Source organism: Barbus barbus, assembly GCF_936440315.1.
Source record: "Barbus barbus genome assembly, chromosome: 28".
NCBI classification, from domain to species: domain Eukaryota; kingdom Metazoa; phylum Chordata; class Actinopteri; order Cypriniformes; family Cyprinidae; genus Barbus; species Barbus barbus.
The window spans coordinates 16,793,174-16,812,497 of NC_136756.1; the positions used below are offsets into that span (position 1 = coordinate 16,793,174).

The following is a 19,324-nucleotide window of genomic DNA, read 5'->3' on the forward strand; positions in this document are numbered from 1 at the left end:
TGCCATGATCAACAGAAAATGTACACAAACTTCTCTTTGTGAGAGAATTCTGCTAACCGTCCATTTTCCACAGATGTCTAAATGATAAAAGTGTGCTCTTATTGGTTGGCTGATGCTATTAAATGCTCTCACATGATGTCTTCTGAACTTCCTCTCAGAAGTGTTATATAGAATTACAGACTAGTGCTTACGGTAACAGCATAACAATTGCACACATGCATATGAAGAGTTTATTAGCACCGTTTACCTTTAAGATTTCAATGCATTGTAAATGAATGATCTGCTTTCATTTTCTCTCCAAATGAAATGCTTAAATATGTCTGTCTGAGATAAAAGAAATAATAATAGGAAAGCTGTGCAGTGCTTTTTATTTTGCAGAGTCTAAACCAATGGTCTATGTAGTTTTACGATTTAATTTCATTAGACCCGACACAAACATTCCTCAGAAGTAGCCGTTATTTTTGGCCAGAGTGCAAATTGTGAGGAGGTTGGAAGGGAACTGGCTTTGCTAATTAAAGCTTAAACCCCCAATCCACGTCATATTCTTAGCAGCAGTCTTATTTTACAATAGACTTTTTTTTATTTTTTAAATGAATACATTTATTCAGCAAGAATGCATTAAATTGGTCAAATGTGAGGATAAACAAAGATATAAAAATATATTACAAATAAATGCTGTGCTTTTTAGCTTTCTATTCATCAAAGTATCCTGGAACAATTTCCAGAAAAAAAAAAAGAAAAATAATCAGCACTGTATCTGTTTTCGGCATTGATAATAGTGAGAAATGTTTCCTGAGCACCAATTTAGCATCTCAGCTTTGCGCACAGGAATAAATTATCTTTTATAAATATATAAATAGAAAACAGGTCTTTAAATTATAGTAATATTTCACAGTATTAGGTTTTTTTTTGCAGTCAACAAAATCCCCACCCCAAACATTACCAAAATCGGTACCAAAATCAACCACTAGGGTATCAGTATCTGCCAGAAAACACCAACCCACCCCCGAAAGCTTACTCTCTCTGTAAGTTTTAAATTGTATAATTCAGTGTTTTGGAGCACTTAGCATTGTATCAGAAAACATTCAGGAAGAGCATGATGACATTTAGATAGCGCTGGAGGAGAGAACGAGATCCCCTCTAGAAACATGCAGTCTAATAACCTTTCTGATCAGTGTAACGCTCATGTGCTGATATGCTTTGTGTGTGTGTGTGTGTATGTGTGTGTGTTTCAGAATGCAGGAGCGGGTGGTACAGAGGGTGTGCTCGTGGCTCTTGCTGGTGATTTTGACCCTTCTGTCTCTCTGGGGTCATCTGTCTGATGCCTCCTCTCACCGCAGTCACATCGGTAAGTCAAGGTCAAGGTTCATTCGGTCAAGCTTGTTGTTATAGCCTTATTTTCATTTCAACCTACAGTGTTGATTATTTTAATGAGCCGTCTCATTAAAAAAACAACTTATGTGGATTGCATGAAGTTAGATTTGGGGCGATATTAACATAAACATTTTCATTCTGTTTTTAAAGATCTGAAGTTTGGTTCTTGTGTCTATCTGTACAAGAAATTTGAACTTAAAAGCATAACCCATAGACAGAAAGCAGCGTGTTTTTGTAGACAGCTCAGTGGTAGGTGGATGCTTAGATCAGCTTAAAATAGTCTAGAGAATGTTCTCTATTTATGAGGAGAAGAGCTGATGGACCACAGGACGCTGACGTCTCTGGGGTTATGTAGAAGCTGCTGTAGAACATTCCAGTACAAAGTGATAAGAGTTTATTTGTCATAAGCACTTGTTTCTTTTATATAGTAATTGAAGATGATATTGATTCTGATTTATGCAGCTGGCTGACACTTTCTAAAGTGAGTTGCATTGCATCTGAGGGGTACATTTATCAGTTTATGGATTCCTGAGATTCCCATGGCCTTCTGATTAGATAAGTAACACTAAAAGTTTGTTAAGGCTTCTTAATTGTTTTGAAAGAAGTCTCTTATGCTTACCAGGGCTGCATGTATTTGATCAAAAATATAGAAAAAAACAGCAATACTGTGAAATATTACAATTTACAATAACTTTTTGTATTTTAATATCTTTTAAAATGTAATGTATTCATGTGATGGCAATGCTGAGTTTTCAGCAGCAATTACAGATTGTTTTAAAGCAGCTTTACAGTGATAAAAAAATAGTGATTCAATGATGCAAGCAAAATTCAATTCTGCTGTAAAGCAGCTCTAAAAAGACAATAGTAAACTCCTAGTCATTATCCAGCTGAAATTAGTTCATTGTTGATTCAGTTTGGTTCAGTAACTGTCTAAAGTCCATCAATTATGGAATGAGTTTAATTTATCTTTAAAGCAGTTCTCATCCAATAGCGTCCGTGCAGTCAAGTCAATAATATTGCCAAATATAAAGTGTCCCCAGCTAAGCAAGACAGAGACATCAGTGGCAAGGAACCCAAACTCCATTGGTGATAGAAACTGAGAAATAGCTTTGATGAATTGAGACATTCAAAAGAACAGCATTTATTTAAAAGAGAAATCATTTGTAACAGTGTAAAACTCTTTACTGTCACTTTGGATCAATTAAAAATGTCCTTGGTGAATTTTTAAATGGTAGGGATTTCTCAGGTTTTGTCATTTTCTGTAATCTATTTATTTAAAGGGATAGTTCACCCAAAAATTTACATTTTGTCATTATTTATTCACCCTCATGTTGTTCCAAACCTATAAATGTTTCTTTCTTACGTTGAACATAAAAGAAGATATTTTGAAGAATGCTGGTAATCAAACAGTTGTTGGTCTCCATTGACTTCCATAGTATTTCTTTTCTTAGTATGGAAGTCAATGGGGACCAACAACTGTTTGCTTCTTCAAAATATCATCTTTTGTGTTCAGCATAAGAAAGAAACTTATGTAGGTTTGGGACGACATGAGTATGAGTAAACAATGACAAAATTTTCATTTTTGGGTGAACTGTTCCTTTAAATCAGCAGTACATCGAATGCAAGCTGTGTTGTTTTTTTATTTTGATATGTTCACCATCTTGCAATATCTACCTGATTGTGTAGACAAGCCGGTGACGCAATGCAGTGCAATTTATTTGTGTGTGTGTGTGTATTTGTCCACTAAAATAAATCAAAATGCTAGTTTTTAGAAGTTACAAAAATTTTATGAAGAGGGTGATAAATCTCATCATCATTTCAGACTTCTGCAGTAATTTTAAGCTAATTGTTGGATACTATTAATAATTATTTGTTTTAAAATGAAACTCTGATAAAGTGTTGCGCTTCACAGCCTGTTTCTTTTCTTTTGTGGTGAGCAGATTTCATTTCTTGACAACATGACTCACTCGTTGTGTGAACTTCTCTCCTCTGCTGTAGCAGAATGGTGACTCTTCAGCTATTTTTTTGAAGAGGGTGGAGGGGACCGTAAATTGAAATCTCAAAATGTCACATAGAGAATGATTTGTGAATTCATTGCCTTTTATTGTGATGTAAAAATACAGCTTACTGCTGGAATTAATTGATGTGGCTCACTAATCACTAGAATGTCATTAGAAAATAAAATCAGATTTTCTTGACCACACTCTTCCCTACACAGTAGTTCTTCATTTTGATTGAATAAGTAGTCCAGGAGTTAAACGTACGAGCCAATCAGAGGTGGGAAATAGTTCAGACAATCGGTTAATTACACACTTCTGCTAACAGGTCAGAGCAGGGTGACTGAACGCATACACACACTAAACCACTGGGAGGGAAAAACTAATAACTCTAAACTCTTCTTTTCTACGAGCAGCAAAAGCTTCAGGGACAATGAGCTAAATGAGAGTGAAGTATTTGTTTCACACACACATACACAGGGAATATAGCCAGAAAGTTTGCTGCTACTGTAGGTCATTCTTTATGAGGCTCATCCTCTCAATAAAACTAATATCCCCGGAGAGAGAAAGACAGAGAGAGTAAAGGAGGGAGAAAGGCTGCAGAGATCCATTGAAGGGCATAAAGAAGAGAACGAGACAGAAGTGTGGAAAGAGAGAAAGAGACAGATGAGTGTGTCATGAGATGAAACGCAGGAAGAGACGCGGCTCTTGTGGATGACTGCAGTCCTGAGCTCTCCTGCCCTCTGAGTGTGTTTGTGTGTGTCTGTCCTGTGTCCTTCCGCCCTGTAAAACATGAGACTCGCTCTGTCTGTCTGACATGTCCTAAACCTGCCCACCCTAAACAAGACACTGAGACCAGTGACATCAAAACTATGAAGAGAAATAGTTCAATTCAGTGGGGACGGTGAGTCGCAAGGACACAGAGGAAAGAGTTTATAAATGTGCAAGAATCTTTATGGTTGAACAAAACTGTGGAGGATAGTCTGGAATCATAGTGAATTGGTTCATTGGGATATTCATCGAGATTAAACTGTTCAAAAATAATGAATTTGCTCATTTGAGTAGCTGTTTAGAATATTACAGTTTTGTAATAGCAAATGTCGCTTTTCATAACTGATACACATGTTTTAGACTCGTTGTATTTAATAGTTTAATATGTAGTTCTGGTCTAAAAAAGCTTGTTTTAGTGTTTTAGTTCAATGGGAAGATACAAGGAACATTCATGTAGCTTACTGCTTCTTTATTTAAAGCAAAATACTTTTCTCATTTTGTATAATTAGTTGAATATGTAGCACTGGAAAGTCTGAAGTTTTAGTGATTTAGTTCATTAGGGTGATTCATGTAAATTAACTAATTGAAAAACAAAATACATAGCTAAACACTGCTTTTACATGACTGTGTTTTCAACCCGTTTTATATATTAATTTGATTTGTAGCACTGATCTGAAAAATAAAAAACGATTTAAGTGAATTGGTTCATTGGAAGATTAACTGCAATGAACATGTTCGATTCACAGAATCACTGTGTACCATCTGTATAGCAAAATACCACTCATTCTATATCTTAGTATAATATTTCAAGTATAATTCAAGTTTTAATTTCTTTTAATTTCTTTTTTTTTTTTTTGAATAGCAAAATACTCTTTCTCATGAAGTCTCATGTTGCGAACTGCTTCATTCTTGGTAGTTACAACCCAGTATTAATAGTTGTTTAGTGTAAATGTATCTGTTAAATTTAATGCTGTCACCCTAACTGAGAGTCATTCATTCAAAAAGCCTTTAAAAAAAAAAAAAACAGATAGTAGCAACAAACAACTACTCTTCTAATTAAAATGATACAGTATATTGTAATATTTCAAGATTTTTGCCTGCTTATGTATCTTTTTACAGATTTTGCTAAGATCATCTTGACTGCAGTTTAACACTCAATTTTAAGTAGCTTTGAGTTTTAAAGTTGCTTCCCCAACACTGATTGTGTCTTTGAGTGTATGTGTGTGTGATGGTCACATTGCCACACAGCTCGCTGACCGATGGTGCTGTCATGTGACAGAACCAAAGCGTTTGGTTTTTATGATTTCTGTCACCCCTGACCTTGTTTTATCCCCAATCTGCCGCCTGTCTTATATTCTCTGTCTCTTTCTGTCTGTGTTTGAACATCAACAATAAAACAGATATTTCTAAGTCACATTCCCTGTAATGTTCAAACACTGATCTCTGAGATGTCAGTGAACCTTTTTATGGATTATAAGTTTATAAATAGCATTTGAATGGTGACAAAATAAATTAGCGCTTAGTGTTTGTCGGTGTGAGATGTTTTGTAGATACTTTTCATTTAATTTTTTCAATTTTAGATCATTTTCACAAAAAAGAAGTGATAAAGAGACAATTCTTTTCTCATACATTTTCCCCCTACACACACACATGCTTTGTTATATTTCAAAGCTGTTGTATTGCTACTGATGTATCAGATCTCCCTGGTTATTTAACCAGCATGAGTTTTCAGTGTTTGAAAACAGGTCATTTCAGACTGTCTGACAAAAGATTATAAGAACCGATTCACAATCGCAAAACTTATTTTTTCTTGAATTCTAGCATGAACTCCGTGCATGATTCTCTGATATGTGTTAGCTCTTCCTGTGACTGTTCACAGCCTGTCCAAGGCGCCCATATGGCCTGTGAGAGACACAGAAGGAGAATTAAAAATGTGAAATTTTCAAGCACGCTGCTCTGTTTCATCTGTGGCATAAAACATGTAGGTCACACCACCATCAAACCCTCCCAGAGCTCCCCAGCCTCATTCAGTTTTATTCAACCATCTTTTTTTATCACTTTTGGGCTTTAGTGTCGCTATTTTTGAAATCATGTCACTTTGGTAGCAAAGCTATTGTATTCGATTTGTTACATAACAAGGAAGCGTTGACAGACGTTACATTTTCTCCACGAATATTTCAGAAATCTAGTCGTATGTCCAGAATTTTACACTACTCAAAAGTTTGGGGTAGGTAAGATTTTTGGATGTTTTTGAAAGAGGTCTCTTAAGTTCATCAAGGCTGCTTTTATTAGAAATATATCATTACGATTTAAATGAACTGCTTATTTGAATATATTTTAAATATATTGTGATTCATTCCTATGATGGCAAAGCTGAATTTTCAGCAGCCATTAGCCTATTTCATTCTTCAGTGTCACGTGATCCTTTACATATCCACATTTCTTATTATCAATATTGAAAACTGTTGTGCGGCTTAATATTTATGTGGAAACAGTGATACATTATTTTCAGGATTCTTTGATGAACAGAAAAGTTCAAAATGGTAATTTCTTATGAACAGTAGTGTTTTGTTTTAGAACCAGAAGTAGACTGCCCGATTCCTGAATGAATCACTCTTTTGAGTTGTTTTGTTTGATAAACCAGATGTAGAGGCTCAGATGTTCTGAATCAATTCATGACTGATTCTTCATCTGAATCACACTCTGAATAGCTTGGTGTGGTTTTTCAGTCTGTAAAACTGTAAGAAGATACTTTAGAAATAAGAACGAAAAGAGTGCTGGATGAAGTGGAACATTTATCTATAATCAATTAAAACAATTTAATGTATTAGTATTTATGCTTATATTTAATGTTAACATATCGAGTAGTAAACATGTAGCAAATTACGTTTGCCATGTAGGGTGCAGTGTAACTATCTATTAGCTAATTTTCACTGCTTTAAAGTATTTTTATGCAGCCTTTGTTTCATTAATTATTAGTATTAATTTTCAGTTTAATTTAGATTGCGGCGCCCTTTAAAGCTGGCTCTGGGCTCCATTATTGTTTGATTATTCAAAACAATGTTATTATGTTTTGTGCTTTTATTTATAATTTGCTAACTAATTCTAGCAAGGCTGCTGCTTTACAAAAGAAATGCCTGTGGCGGCTCTGGACATATTTAATACTCTCGCCTGTGATTGGTCAAAAGAGGCTTCCCTGAGTGTGTGTGTGTGTGTGTGTGTGTTTTAAGAGCGCACTAGAGTAAGTGATTTAAAATGGGCGTTTATGAGTGTCTTAAGCAGGCTGCTTTGAGCTTGATGGGTGTTTATTTATTCCATCAGAGCATGGTGTTTAATCTCAGAGCAGATGGCAGTGAGCTCACACTCTCCATAAACAAAAACAGCTTCCTATCTATCAGGCGTCCTGATTACCGCGGACTCAAACATGTGTTCAGGCAGAATTCTGCATGAGAAAAGGTGCTGACACATTGTTCTTATAGGATAAAGAAAAACGTGCTGATAGGTGTGATTTCTGTGCTCACACTGTGGAGGTGTTATTTTGAGAGAGCTGTTGAAAGAGATAATTTTATATAACTTCAGTATGTGGAACATTATCATAGCCTACCTGTGAACCTGCTAATAGATTAATGTTTTTAATGTTAGGTTTTTCAGTGCAGAGAAACAGTACTGAAAGTTGCTTCTTTCTGGAAAAACAGACTAGTTTGATCTCCTCACTGTCTTAAAGGGATAGTTCACCCTGAAATGAAAATTCTGTCATCATTTACTCTCCCTCGTGACATTCCAAACCTATATGACTTTTTTTGTTCTGTGAAACACAACAGAAGATATTTTAAAGTGTGTTTCAACTATAAATTATGAATGTTAATGGAGATCCAAGATGATTCAAGACACTAAAAAGGTTTTATTTTAGGATTATGTGTATACTATCACACTGTAAAAAAAGGAAAAAAACAAGTTTAAGAGAACTCAAAAATCTGCAGAAGCTGGTTTTAAGTTGGCTCAACTTTTTTTTTTTTTTTTTTTATCGTATTTATTCATATTTTGAATGAACTTTTATTTTTAGATTTTAAAGTTTAGTCATTTTGTGCTTTTGTTAGTTTTAGTTTTTTTAATCATTCTATTTATCATTTTCAGTTTTAGTAATTGTATTAGGCTACCTCAACATAGACTTAAGTTAGCTGCAAGGCAACATTTCAAACTTTCATGCAAGTGTAATCTTTTCAGTCTAATGTCAATACTTTATTTCACATTTATTTCAATTTATTTAAATAATTTTAGTTGACAATAAAACAACGCAAAAGGGGCATTAAGATAAAAGAATTTATGCATGAACCATGATGTTTAGTCACATGATTTGTGAGAACCAAGGAGGTTTGACTTTTAAAGTCCACATTACAATATTTAATGTAGTCTGTATGTGCATGTGTTGATCAGTTTTGATTTAATTTGAAAGTGAACATAGGCTTATATATATACAATCAAATGTATACACTTATGTTGATATACTGTAAGTGACCATATTGCTTCAGAAGTTGTATGGATAAATCACCTAATATGTCCTTTTGGGGGCTTGAAGCTTTTGAAACCCATTGAAATTGGCATTAGTTGGACAAAAACAGCTCAAACATTCTCCAAAACATCTTTTGTGTTCCATTATTTATGACAGGATTGTCATTTTTGGGTGAACTATCCCTTGAAGTCAAATAATAGCAGCCTGTTCTTACATTGTACATGCAAGTTTGTGAAGGGCTTTCTGAAGAGCTTTGTTTAACTGACAAGAGCAGTTTAAAATACTAGAAAAGGAGAGAGAGAGTGGCGTCTCCTGGGACATTTGCCGTCACATTCTCACTAGGTGGTCTCATCAGGGTTCTGTATAAATGTGCTGACCCCTTCCACAGGACCTGAGGGAGATCGGTCTCACCACAAATATGTATTTCAAGATGCAGATGGAGCCAGCACTCTGGGACAGCATGCTGTCCTCTGACATTTGATGAGACTCTGGATGACAAGACGGAAATGAGGAAGAGATGAGTGCGGAGGGAAGGAAGAAACACAGAAGCGCCGAATGACAGGAAAGGGGAAAGGTTCCTTTCCTCTCAAATTGAAGCCAAAGAATAACATCTTCAGCTTCAACAGCATTGGGCAGCCATCAAAATGTCACTTTTTTCACTTTACCCCTCTTTTTGTCTCTCTCAAGGGTCTGAAGTGTATAGGAGAATATTTGTTTGAGAGCTGGCTGTTTGCACTGAGAGTTTGACTGAGGTGTGTAAATGTGGGTCGGCCTGAGAAGGAAGGAACACTGACCTCTGAATTATTGGAAGAGGCCTGACCACAGCAGACAGGTCGTGTGATACTGATATCTGCACATGTTCTCTTCTCGTTTATTCCCACAGGCCTCTGTCTGACATTTCAAAATATTTCAGAAAGCCGCAGCCTATCTGCATTCTTTAAACAGAACTTAAACAACAAACGATAGTCTGTACAAATATGTATAGGGTTGCATCTCATATACATAGTATAAGAAAACAATACGGCAGAATCAAAAGGGTATGTATCAGCATTTAGGTTCAGGCATTGTGACATGAAGCGCAAAAATGTATTGATTAATTAAATTATGCCCCTCCCCCCATTTCTTTCTTCTTTTTGGTATTAATATATCAATCCAATCCAGATGGTTGCGTTATTACAGATTTGAATTCATTTTTTAATTCCAGTTTGAGAAATGTACAATGTTTGAGAGCAATACCATTGTTCAGTGTCTTTATATTCAGTATTGTGGAAAAGTTAGTTCACACCATGGAAGGTTTTTACTTTTTCAACATATGTGGGGTACTGACTTTGATATGTTTGTTGTCTTTCGTTCAACAAAAAAAAAAAATCTACATAAATTTTTTGATGTATGAAAATTTTTTCATTTTTAAAAATATATTGCCTTTTATATATTAACATTTACGAAATGCCAATTGAATAGCTGTCCTAATATGTTGGGGATTGTTCTGATTGGCTGGCAGGTATGAATTAAAACTGTTTAATACACAGGTAGATCCAAGTCAGTTTAATCACTATTCTATGCTAATGCATCCAAAAACAAAAACATCCACAGAAACTTGTTGTCAACAATGTCCCGCTAATTTTATTAATAAAATAGATTTGATACTGAATCGCTACATTATATTTCTCAGCAACAAGTAGGTAAAAATCGCTGTTTTTGAAGTAACTAAACTTACAGCTTCATTGTTTGTAGAGAGAGGTGCACACGCAGATGCAGGTAATTACAAACAGACTTTTCATCTATATCTAACATTCGATCAATAATTAATTGAAATAAATGCTATAATTCATTCAAACAAATGTGATCTTACTGCACTAATTCATCTCTGTGTCTGATTGGAAGCAGACTAGCTCTAACTAGCGGTAACTGAGGAAAATAAACATAATTTTTACCCTTCCAGTCAAAAATTGCACCATAAACATCATTATTTGTTCCAAACGGTGATGCACATCTGAATGAAATGTATTATCAAAAAAGAAAAAAAAAATGTAGGACGAGGACTTGTTTCTATCCATTGGTTGTTGATTGGATGAAGCCAGATCTGAACCCTAGTGAAAAATAAATATACTAAAATGTATTTGAAATACATTTATTTCATACTAAGTATACTACAAATACATTTAAATATTTATGTACTTAATAAAAATACCCTGCAGTTGTACTGTTGGAATACTAAACTGGTATAACTTAAGTCTGCTAAATTGGAACAACTAATTTTGTATTTAATGCACTTTAATTGTGTGCAAGTAGTGCTGAAGTCCAATTAAAGATATACTTTAGTACATTTGATTGTGCTAAAGTGGAACTATTGCAAGTATACTTCAGGTACACTTTAAATATCTGGCATTTAAAGGCTAATATTATTCAAAGATCATACAATCGTCATCAATAGAGACATTAAAACACATTTTATGTTTAATATAAAGAAATATGCATTGTGCACAAGTAGTACTCCAAATAAAGTTTAATTATAATTTTTATATCAAGATTTAGTATCAATACTGAGGCTGGTATTGTAGCGAAGCAAAAATTGTGGTCCCAATACAACCCAACTTCTTTTCTCTCAGTCAATGAAAATCTCAATGTGGGCTTGAGGCATGATATCCCTAGCGTGTCTCACACTCTCCATAAGTCTCACGTCTTCAATGTGTCTGTGTTTGATGGATGGCCCTTTTTACCTCCATTCAATGGTCTGTAATTAACGTCAATGCTGCCGATGCCCTGATAGAGATGGAGAGCGAGAGATAATCATAAGAGGGGGAAAAACAGGCTAGGGTAAAGTGCTGGCTGGGCAGATTTTACGCTCAGACGTCATTTTACATGAACCTCTCCATTTCACAGTTATCAGGAAGGGATGATCTCCTGTCTGCTGCTACGGGGGGCTTAAATAATCTAACACCCCACTCTCCCAAAGAGAGCGTATGCTGGAGGACAGCATGTTTTAACAGATTAGCAGATTAGAGGGCGGTAGAGCGGAGATCTCCACCTGCAATGCCGCTCGCAGACCCCTCGCTGCCAGCTGCACAGGAAGGAGACAAGACACAAACCAGATCAGAAGTGAGAATAAATATCCCCAACATGGCAGTGATCTGAAATGTGTGAGAGAAATATGCTTAAGCTGGATTTATATTTGCTAGTCCTTTAATATTAGAACTTTAAATAAAACACAAATGCTACTAAAATACTAATCCGCTTTTTTGCCCTAATCCGACTTTAATATTACATACTCTTTCTGGGGAGATAGAGAGAGTGTGTGTGTGTGTGTATAGGAGACAGATGAGCCAAAAGATACTTTTTTTTCCATTATTTTGATATTTAATGATGCTTCTATACATCTGCACAGGAAGTGATGTCATTAACAGCACATTTTTGCCATCTGTCAGAGTTATATTTATGACACATTCTGGGAACAAGATGTCTAAACGCTTACTTTCTGTGCAAGAGAGGTCATTATTTCTCCCAGCCGTACAGATTTTCAAAAGTGACGCATAATCACACATGACAGAAATCTGCTTAGGGAAAACAGTAAACAACAACAACTGTTGATGCCGGTTTGATTGCCTGATATTGCCTGACAGGATCCTTACTTTAGTCTTACGGATTTGTTTTCTTTTACCACACACTGCCGTCATCGTACCTGTCTAAGTGCTTAGCTCTGTTCCTAAACCTGTTGAGCTTCTTTGTTGAACTGCTTTCTAAGATATCTTCCGAATGGAATTGGATCCTCATTGACTGGTTTATTATATGTATCATATGGTGTTTAGCTGTCTATAGTGCTCCTTGCAGGAAATGCACAAGAAAACTGACTCACACTTGACTTATACTGTAGGTTAGCATGTCGCTAAGATAGCAATGTTGGTATATTGGTTTGCTTTAATTTATTTTTGTAAATTAGATTTTTGTAAATTAATAGATTTTTGTTCTGATTTTGTGGGAAAACTAGCAAAAAAAAAAAAGGAAAAAAGGTTCAAACAGTAATTATTATGCACTGAACAATTTCCTTAGTATGAAATTGTATAAAATATGTTTTTTAAATTCTTAAATAGAAATCTTTTAGAGATTGTAGTACAGATTCCATTTGGGCAATGTTGCTTTTTTAATCTTTAATTTCGGATAGTAAATTCAGTATACAGTGATATTTTAGTATTATTTACTACTATTTATTCTTATTTTGAATTAGCTTTTATTTTCATTTTTATTTTCAGTCTTTCCAGTTTTAGTAATTATGTGGTTTTGACATTTTTATTGGTATTTTAATATTTCCATTCAGCTTATATTTTTGTTAAATTTAATACTTCAACTTAAACCTATATTTGGTACTTCAAATTTACAGATTTAAAGATTATTTTTATTTATTTCATTTTTTGTCTAACATTTTTTTTTTCAGTTTTTTTTTCAATTAATAAAAAACAATGTTTAATAGTTTTAGTTTTCAAGACTGTCAATTTATATTTATAAATTAACACCTCTCAACTTCCTCTACCATCTTTTTCCAATAAGATTCCCCCCCAATAGATGCATGGCAATCCATTGATTTACATTGAGTTACTTTGAAAGATACATGTTTTCTAACAATTTGGGCAAAAGCTGTTATCTTAAAAGGAGAAAGTTATCTTTTGGAAAATCCTTTGTGTCAGCATCCTTAAAATGCCATCTAGATAGGCAGGTCACTAAGTGTTGGAACAGAGCTATTATATCTGTGGAATTCATTAGGGACACTAGGATTCATAAGAACCACCCTGCTTTAATTGGGTTTATATATGCTCCAATAGACACTACAACAAAAGAGCAATGGGCTTGTACTTTAATAGAGAAACAATCTCTTAATGACTGAAGAGAAAACGAGAGTGAGGGAGAGAGAAAGAAAGAGTGCATTGGTGCAGGTGTAATTCCATTATCCTCTCAGTAGTGCAACTGCTCCAGGTGTCTGCAGTGCTCGAGAGCAGCAGGGCGTTTCCTCTCATCAAAGCTTCATAATCATCTCGCTAATGAATAAAATAATTGCACAAGTGCAGACTGTGATTGGATGATAGCCTGAGATCAACCCCTCCCACTGATTATAAGCCTTTTAAAGTGCCTCATCCTTTCTTGGTTAATGGGCCGTCCAGAAGTGGCTGTCGTGATGGCCAAGATACACAGTTACACATACACTTCCACAGAATTGCATGAATATAATACACTTTGGTGTATTTAATGTATTGTTTTTCAAAGTAAATGGACATCTTCCAAATACTATGGTTCAGATTCCAGATTCCATTATAAATGTAGTTAATGTACTTAAAAAAGGTCAAATGTTTTATATATAGTTTAATATTATACATATAACAGTTCTGAGTTTTCTCCTATAATGCCTGAAGAGTTTGGAGAACACCTGATAAGAGACCAGAGACCATTTTCTTCATACAGAATCTCTCCAGATCCTTCAGATTCACAGCTCCATGTTAGTCTTCTTCTCTTCAGTTCACCCCACTCATTTTCTGTAGGGTTCAGGTCAGAGGACAGGGGCAGCCATGGTAAAAGATTCATTTTGTGCTCAGTGACCCATTTTTGTGTTTATTTTGATGTTTGCTTTGGACTGATATCCTGGTGGAAGATCCAAACACGGCCCATTATAAGATTTCTAACAGAAGAAGTCAGGTTTTGATTTTTTTATCTGCTGGTATTTGATATAATTCACAATGTCATGCATCTGAACAAGATGTTCAGGACCTCTGGCAGAAAAACAGGCCCACAACATTAAAGATCCAGCAGTATATTTAACCGTGGACATGGGGTACTTTTTTTTTTTTTTTTATCCCTGTTTGTACTAAACTCATCTGGTGGGTTTGCTGCCAAAAAGCTCTTTTTTTCAGTTTCATCTGACCATAGAAGCCAGTGCCATTTGAAGTTCCAGTCGTGTCTGACAATTGAATTTGCTGGAGTTTGTTTTTGGATGAGTAAGGAGAATTTTCCTTGAAACCCTCCAGAACGTGATGTAAGGCATGTTTGATATATATATATATTTGGTTTCTGACCCCAAGACACAACGAATCTCTACAATTCTACAGCTGTGATTCTTGGAGAGTCTTTGGCCACTCAAACTCTCCTCCTCACCGTGCATTAGGAGGCACGTCCTCTTCCAGGCAGATTTGTAACATCTTTAGTGGATTGGAATCTCTTTAAGTATTACCCTGATGGTGGAAATGGGGATTTTCAATGGTTTAACTCTTTTCTTACAGCCACTTTCTATTTTGTGATGCTCAACAATCTTGTTCTGCACATCAGAACTATATTCTTAGGTTTTACTCCTTGTGATGGATGATTAAGGGAATTTGGCATTTGTGTTCCTAGTCACCCTGGTGTGCTAAAAAATGTAAATATGAATGGGAATATACTTCAGGGATATTTTATTCATAAGAATTGCTAGGGGTGCCAATACTTGTGGCCAACATTCATTGGAGAAAAGCATTTAATATATTAAGTTTTTCATCTAATATTTATATTTTATTTCAGGTTTAAGTAACTTGTGGTTCACTTTGGTGTATTTCATGTACAGTATTTAAAAAGTAATTTATTTTAGTTGTTGTTTTGTAGTACTATTATATAATGCTTGCTTTGCTTATTTAACATGAATGAAAATGGAATTGCTTTCATACTGTATTTTTGTTGTTTCTACAGTATTATTTTTGTATTTATAAATGTCCCAGGTTTTATAAAAGGGTTGGAAAAATTGCAGCTCACTGTCTAAAATATATATATATATTAAAAGAGAGAGATCAAACCACTCTGGTGGTCCGTGTGGAGAGAGCTGTATGCTGTTACAGCAGAGCAGGGTATTGTATATGTAGTGGATGACACTAGAGAGCAGGTTAAAAGGGTTTTTAATGGGACGCCCATATTCCCAATCCATCTAGCCTCTGTTTTAACACACGCCTCCACTTGTGCAGACTGCAATAAAGCACACACAGCTATTGAAGCCTGCTCTAGTGCGCGCACACACACACACACACATGATGGAACAAACCCAACCAAAACTACATCATTAAAAGAGCATCATAAGCATCGAACTGATAATGATTGTGGTCATTTTTCATTTGTTTAGTCTTTGTATGGTATCTCTTAAGATTTACAGATTTCTGACTGTGTATTGACTGATCGCTCGATTCTCTCTTGCTTATATACTCTATTTGTGTGTGTGTGTTGGTAAATGATCCATAATCTATATGAATTGTGATGTCTGTGGGGATCTGGTGAACTCTGGTGTGGGGAGGAGCTGAAATTGTCCTCTGAAATAGAGCCTGATTGAAATGGCCATAAAATGACACAGGCTTTAATAGCCATGTCATGAAACTCCCCCTCACAAAGCGCGAGGAAAAATCTGCTTGTAAAAGTGAAATATGTCTCTAGGGATTTTTATAGGGCTGGATCTCTAGAGGAGATCAGATGTCATCAGACTCACCTTTCTGTCCAACTCAACCAATCAAAGCACATATTAAACAACATCATTATATTATATATTATGGCAGAAATATTTCATGTTTGAATTATTTGTGTGTAACCTAGACCTCTATTTCCTGACATCGCACACTTCCTCAACATGCTACAATAATACACATAGGACCACAAACACCACACGCTAGATCACATACTCTTGTCAAGCCTCTGCAATCTTCGGTTTGTATAACATGTTTAAATAATAAATAAGATTGCGTGTTAGAATGACGCAGAATATGCTAGTGCAATATGGGAGATATTTTTAGCTACATTATGAATGACATAAGTTTGTGCGATCGCTGTGCTCAACATGGATAATATAGCACAGATGTTAGCAGTAAGTATATGTATTTAAGGAAAAAATCAGATTTAAAGGGATAGTTCACCCAAAAATGAAAATTCTGTCATCATTTACTCACCCTCAAGTAGTTCCAAACCTGTATGAATGTCTTTGTTCTGCTGAACACAAAGGATGTGATATTTACCATTATTTTTCATTGTTTTGTTCTCACATCACATATTTAACTTCAAGCATGCACTTTAGGGACAATGTTGACTCCTTGGTAAGCAAGTACTGTACATTAACTTGATATTCACAGTAAATATTAAATTTTTTTATAATTTTCCGTTTTTATTATTTATTTATTGTTTAGGCTTTTTTTAGTTTAACATGGCCGTCATATAAACAATACAATATGAAACAATGAACAATGAAACAATGAACAATGAAATCTGTAAGGTTTATTGAAAATCAACTCCCATAAGCGACAACCGTATGTACAAGAATCTAAAACCCTAAACCATGGCAAAATCTGAGAATTTTGATTAGATGTAAAACGAAGAAAGGCATACAACTGAAATAAAACATGACCAAAACACAACACATGGCCTTGTACCCTCACATTTCTAGCAGTTGTTAAGATATTATTTCTCGCTGCCTCAGTGCAGTAGTTTTCCAACGTGTAAGTTTTATTGCTGAGAAATAATTTCAATTTGAATGTGCTTTCAAACCTGGAGCGATAAAAACCCATTACCTTCAGCAATGTGTCTCTTTATACATCTGGTCTTATGAACAGTCAGACAGATTAATATGAGAGCATGCGTCTGCATTCACTGCATTGTTTTATAAAACCTGCCAGGAATCCGCTTACAGTGTATCGCAGTGCAGTGAACAAACAACTGAGTTCTACACACACAAGCATAGTGAATTCAGTGATATATTAAAGTCATCCAAAAGATCGATAACGAAATGAAAGCTTAAGACCTGCTAGTATAACACCGTAACTTCAACAATAGCTTTGTGCTCTTCTCACTACACTTCTCTGTTGGCAGAATATCTCTTTGATAGATTTTTTTATTTATTCCCTCTTCCTTTCTCCCTCTATCTCTCTATATGTAGGATATGAGGTATAATTCGATATAGAGAGTTATAGATATTGTCAATCTCCTGAAGATCTTCCTTCCTCCAGAGTTTAGATCCAGCACTGTAATATCACACATGATTTTCAAATATAAACCCCTTGATTCAGATGTGTTTCACTTGGATTTGTGTAATAAACCCAACACATTCCTTTTTAAAAAAAAGTCAATTATTGGTGTATATTTCATGCTGTTTCTGCCAGTTTCGTGTGAACCTCCTAAAAGCATCTGTAAACCCATTAATCTTTAATCTTTGTGCATGTGTATATGAATATGTTTATGCATTTGAGGGCTCTTCTTCTAAAAAGCCGATTTTAAAGCTAAGCCACAGGGGATGCGCCTTCAGAGCCATAATGACTGTTAGTTTCCCTACAGACATTTGAGATCTTTGAACGAGAATCTGTTTGATATATCAGTGTGGGATTGTGTAATTATATAGATAAACTGGCTCTTGAGGGCTGTGTTTTGTGTTGGCATATCAAAAACTTCCCATCATCATCATAATGACCACCAGCAATTACAGTAATGTGTTGTGATATGTTATTCAGAATTTAAATAAGAAAGCCTTTTAAATTCTAATTCCCAAATGTGAAATTAACTTTAATAGACCTTAGTCAGGGTAGCGCCATATTTAATTTTTGGCAGGAATGAAAACGAGGCTGTGAGGGATAGAATTACAGTGCGTTTATTGAATTGTACTGTTGTTCCTCAGTTCATTATCAATAGATTAAAAGTTGGTCAGTATTTATTTTTATAAAGTTAAGTGAAAACAGTGTGGTGGACACCTTGTGTGATTGTATTACAAAAATAATAATAAATAAAAATATATATTCAATATCAGGAAGTAAATATACTGTAAATAAAAGTTGTTTCAACTTAAAATAATTTGTTACCCCCGCTGACTTAAAATTTTTAGTCAACTAAAATATTCCAGTTGTCCCTTAAATTAACATTGAGTAACTTAAAATTTCAAGTTGACTTAAGTTAACTAAAAATTGTAAGTCAGCGAGGTAACAGATTATTTTAAGTTGAAACAACCTTTTGGAACATTCTTTTTTTTTTAACAGTGAGGAAAATAATGATGCTATCTGTAAGCTATTTGTGGCGTCGTGTTGAAATTCAGAATTTTGTCTAACCCAAGTCTGTACATGAAGAAATTGCAATTAATGCCAGTCCATGTTTTTAGAAGGGTTCAGTTTGCTGCTTTTGTTTAGCTTTGGGCAGGATATAAACCTGAAGATCTCAAAAGCAGTGCAGTAATGCACGAGAGCCCAAGACAGAGAGTTTCTGGAGACTAAGTGAGCTGTCTTGGTAAATCCGGCAAACACCATGAAGATATCATTAACATACTGAGCAATTAACAGCATCTCCTGTGGCTAGTAAGGTGCAGAATACAAATCTTTTTCCTTCCATCCTGATGATTTCTGATGCATCAAACCCATCTCCCTGCCGTCTTGTGTGGTCCCACGATACAGGAAAGCTATCACCTTCTCATTCCGATTACACAAATATTTGCATTTGGCATTTACAGCTGATTTGGGCGGCACTCCCTCTGAGCTATGCAATGTTTCCCTCACAAATTGAAGGTTTTCTGTCTGTAATGACTGAGTAATATAATTCACCCAACTGAAAGGATTCAACACTTGCAATATTTACATCTTGACATTTCAATCAGCAGACTTTGATAAGTTGGTATTAAAACAAGCAGTGAGCAAACCACACAGAAACTGAGAGAATA

At 35.1% G+C, this 19,324-nt stretch overlaps 1 protein-coding gene across 1 annotated transcript in view; it reads left to right on the forward strand.

Moving 5' to 3' along the window:
• The window catches only part of LOC306848556 (chemokine-like protein TAFA-2), a 73,058-nt gene that overhangs the window by 44,072 nt on the left and 9,662 nt on the right, over positions 1–19,324 (forward strand). Inside the window, exon 2 of the mRNA XM_079383185.1 lies at positions 1,236–1,348. Coding sequence (XP_079239311.1) covers positions 1,237–1,348 — 112 coding nt within the window. The 5' untranslated portion in view covers position 1,236. The remainder of the gene's footprint in view (positions 1–1,235; positions 1,349–19,324) is intronic.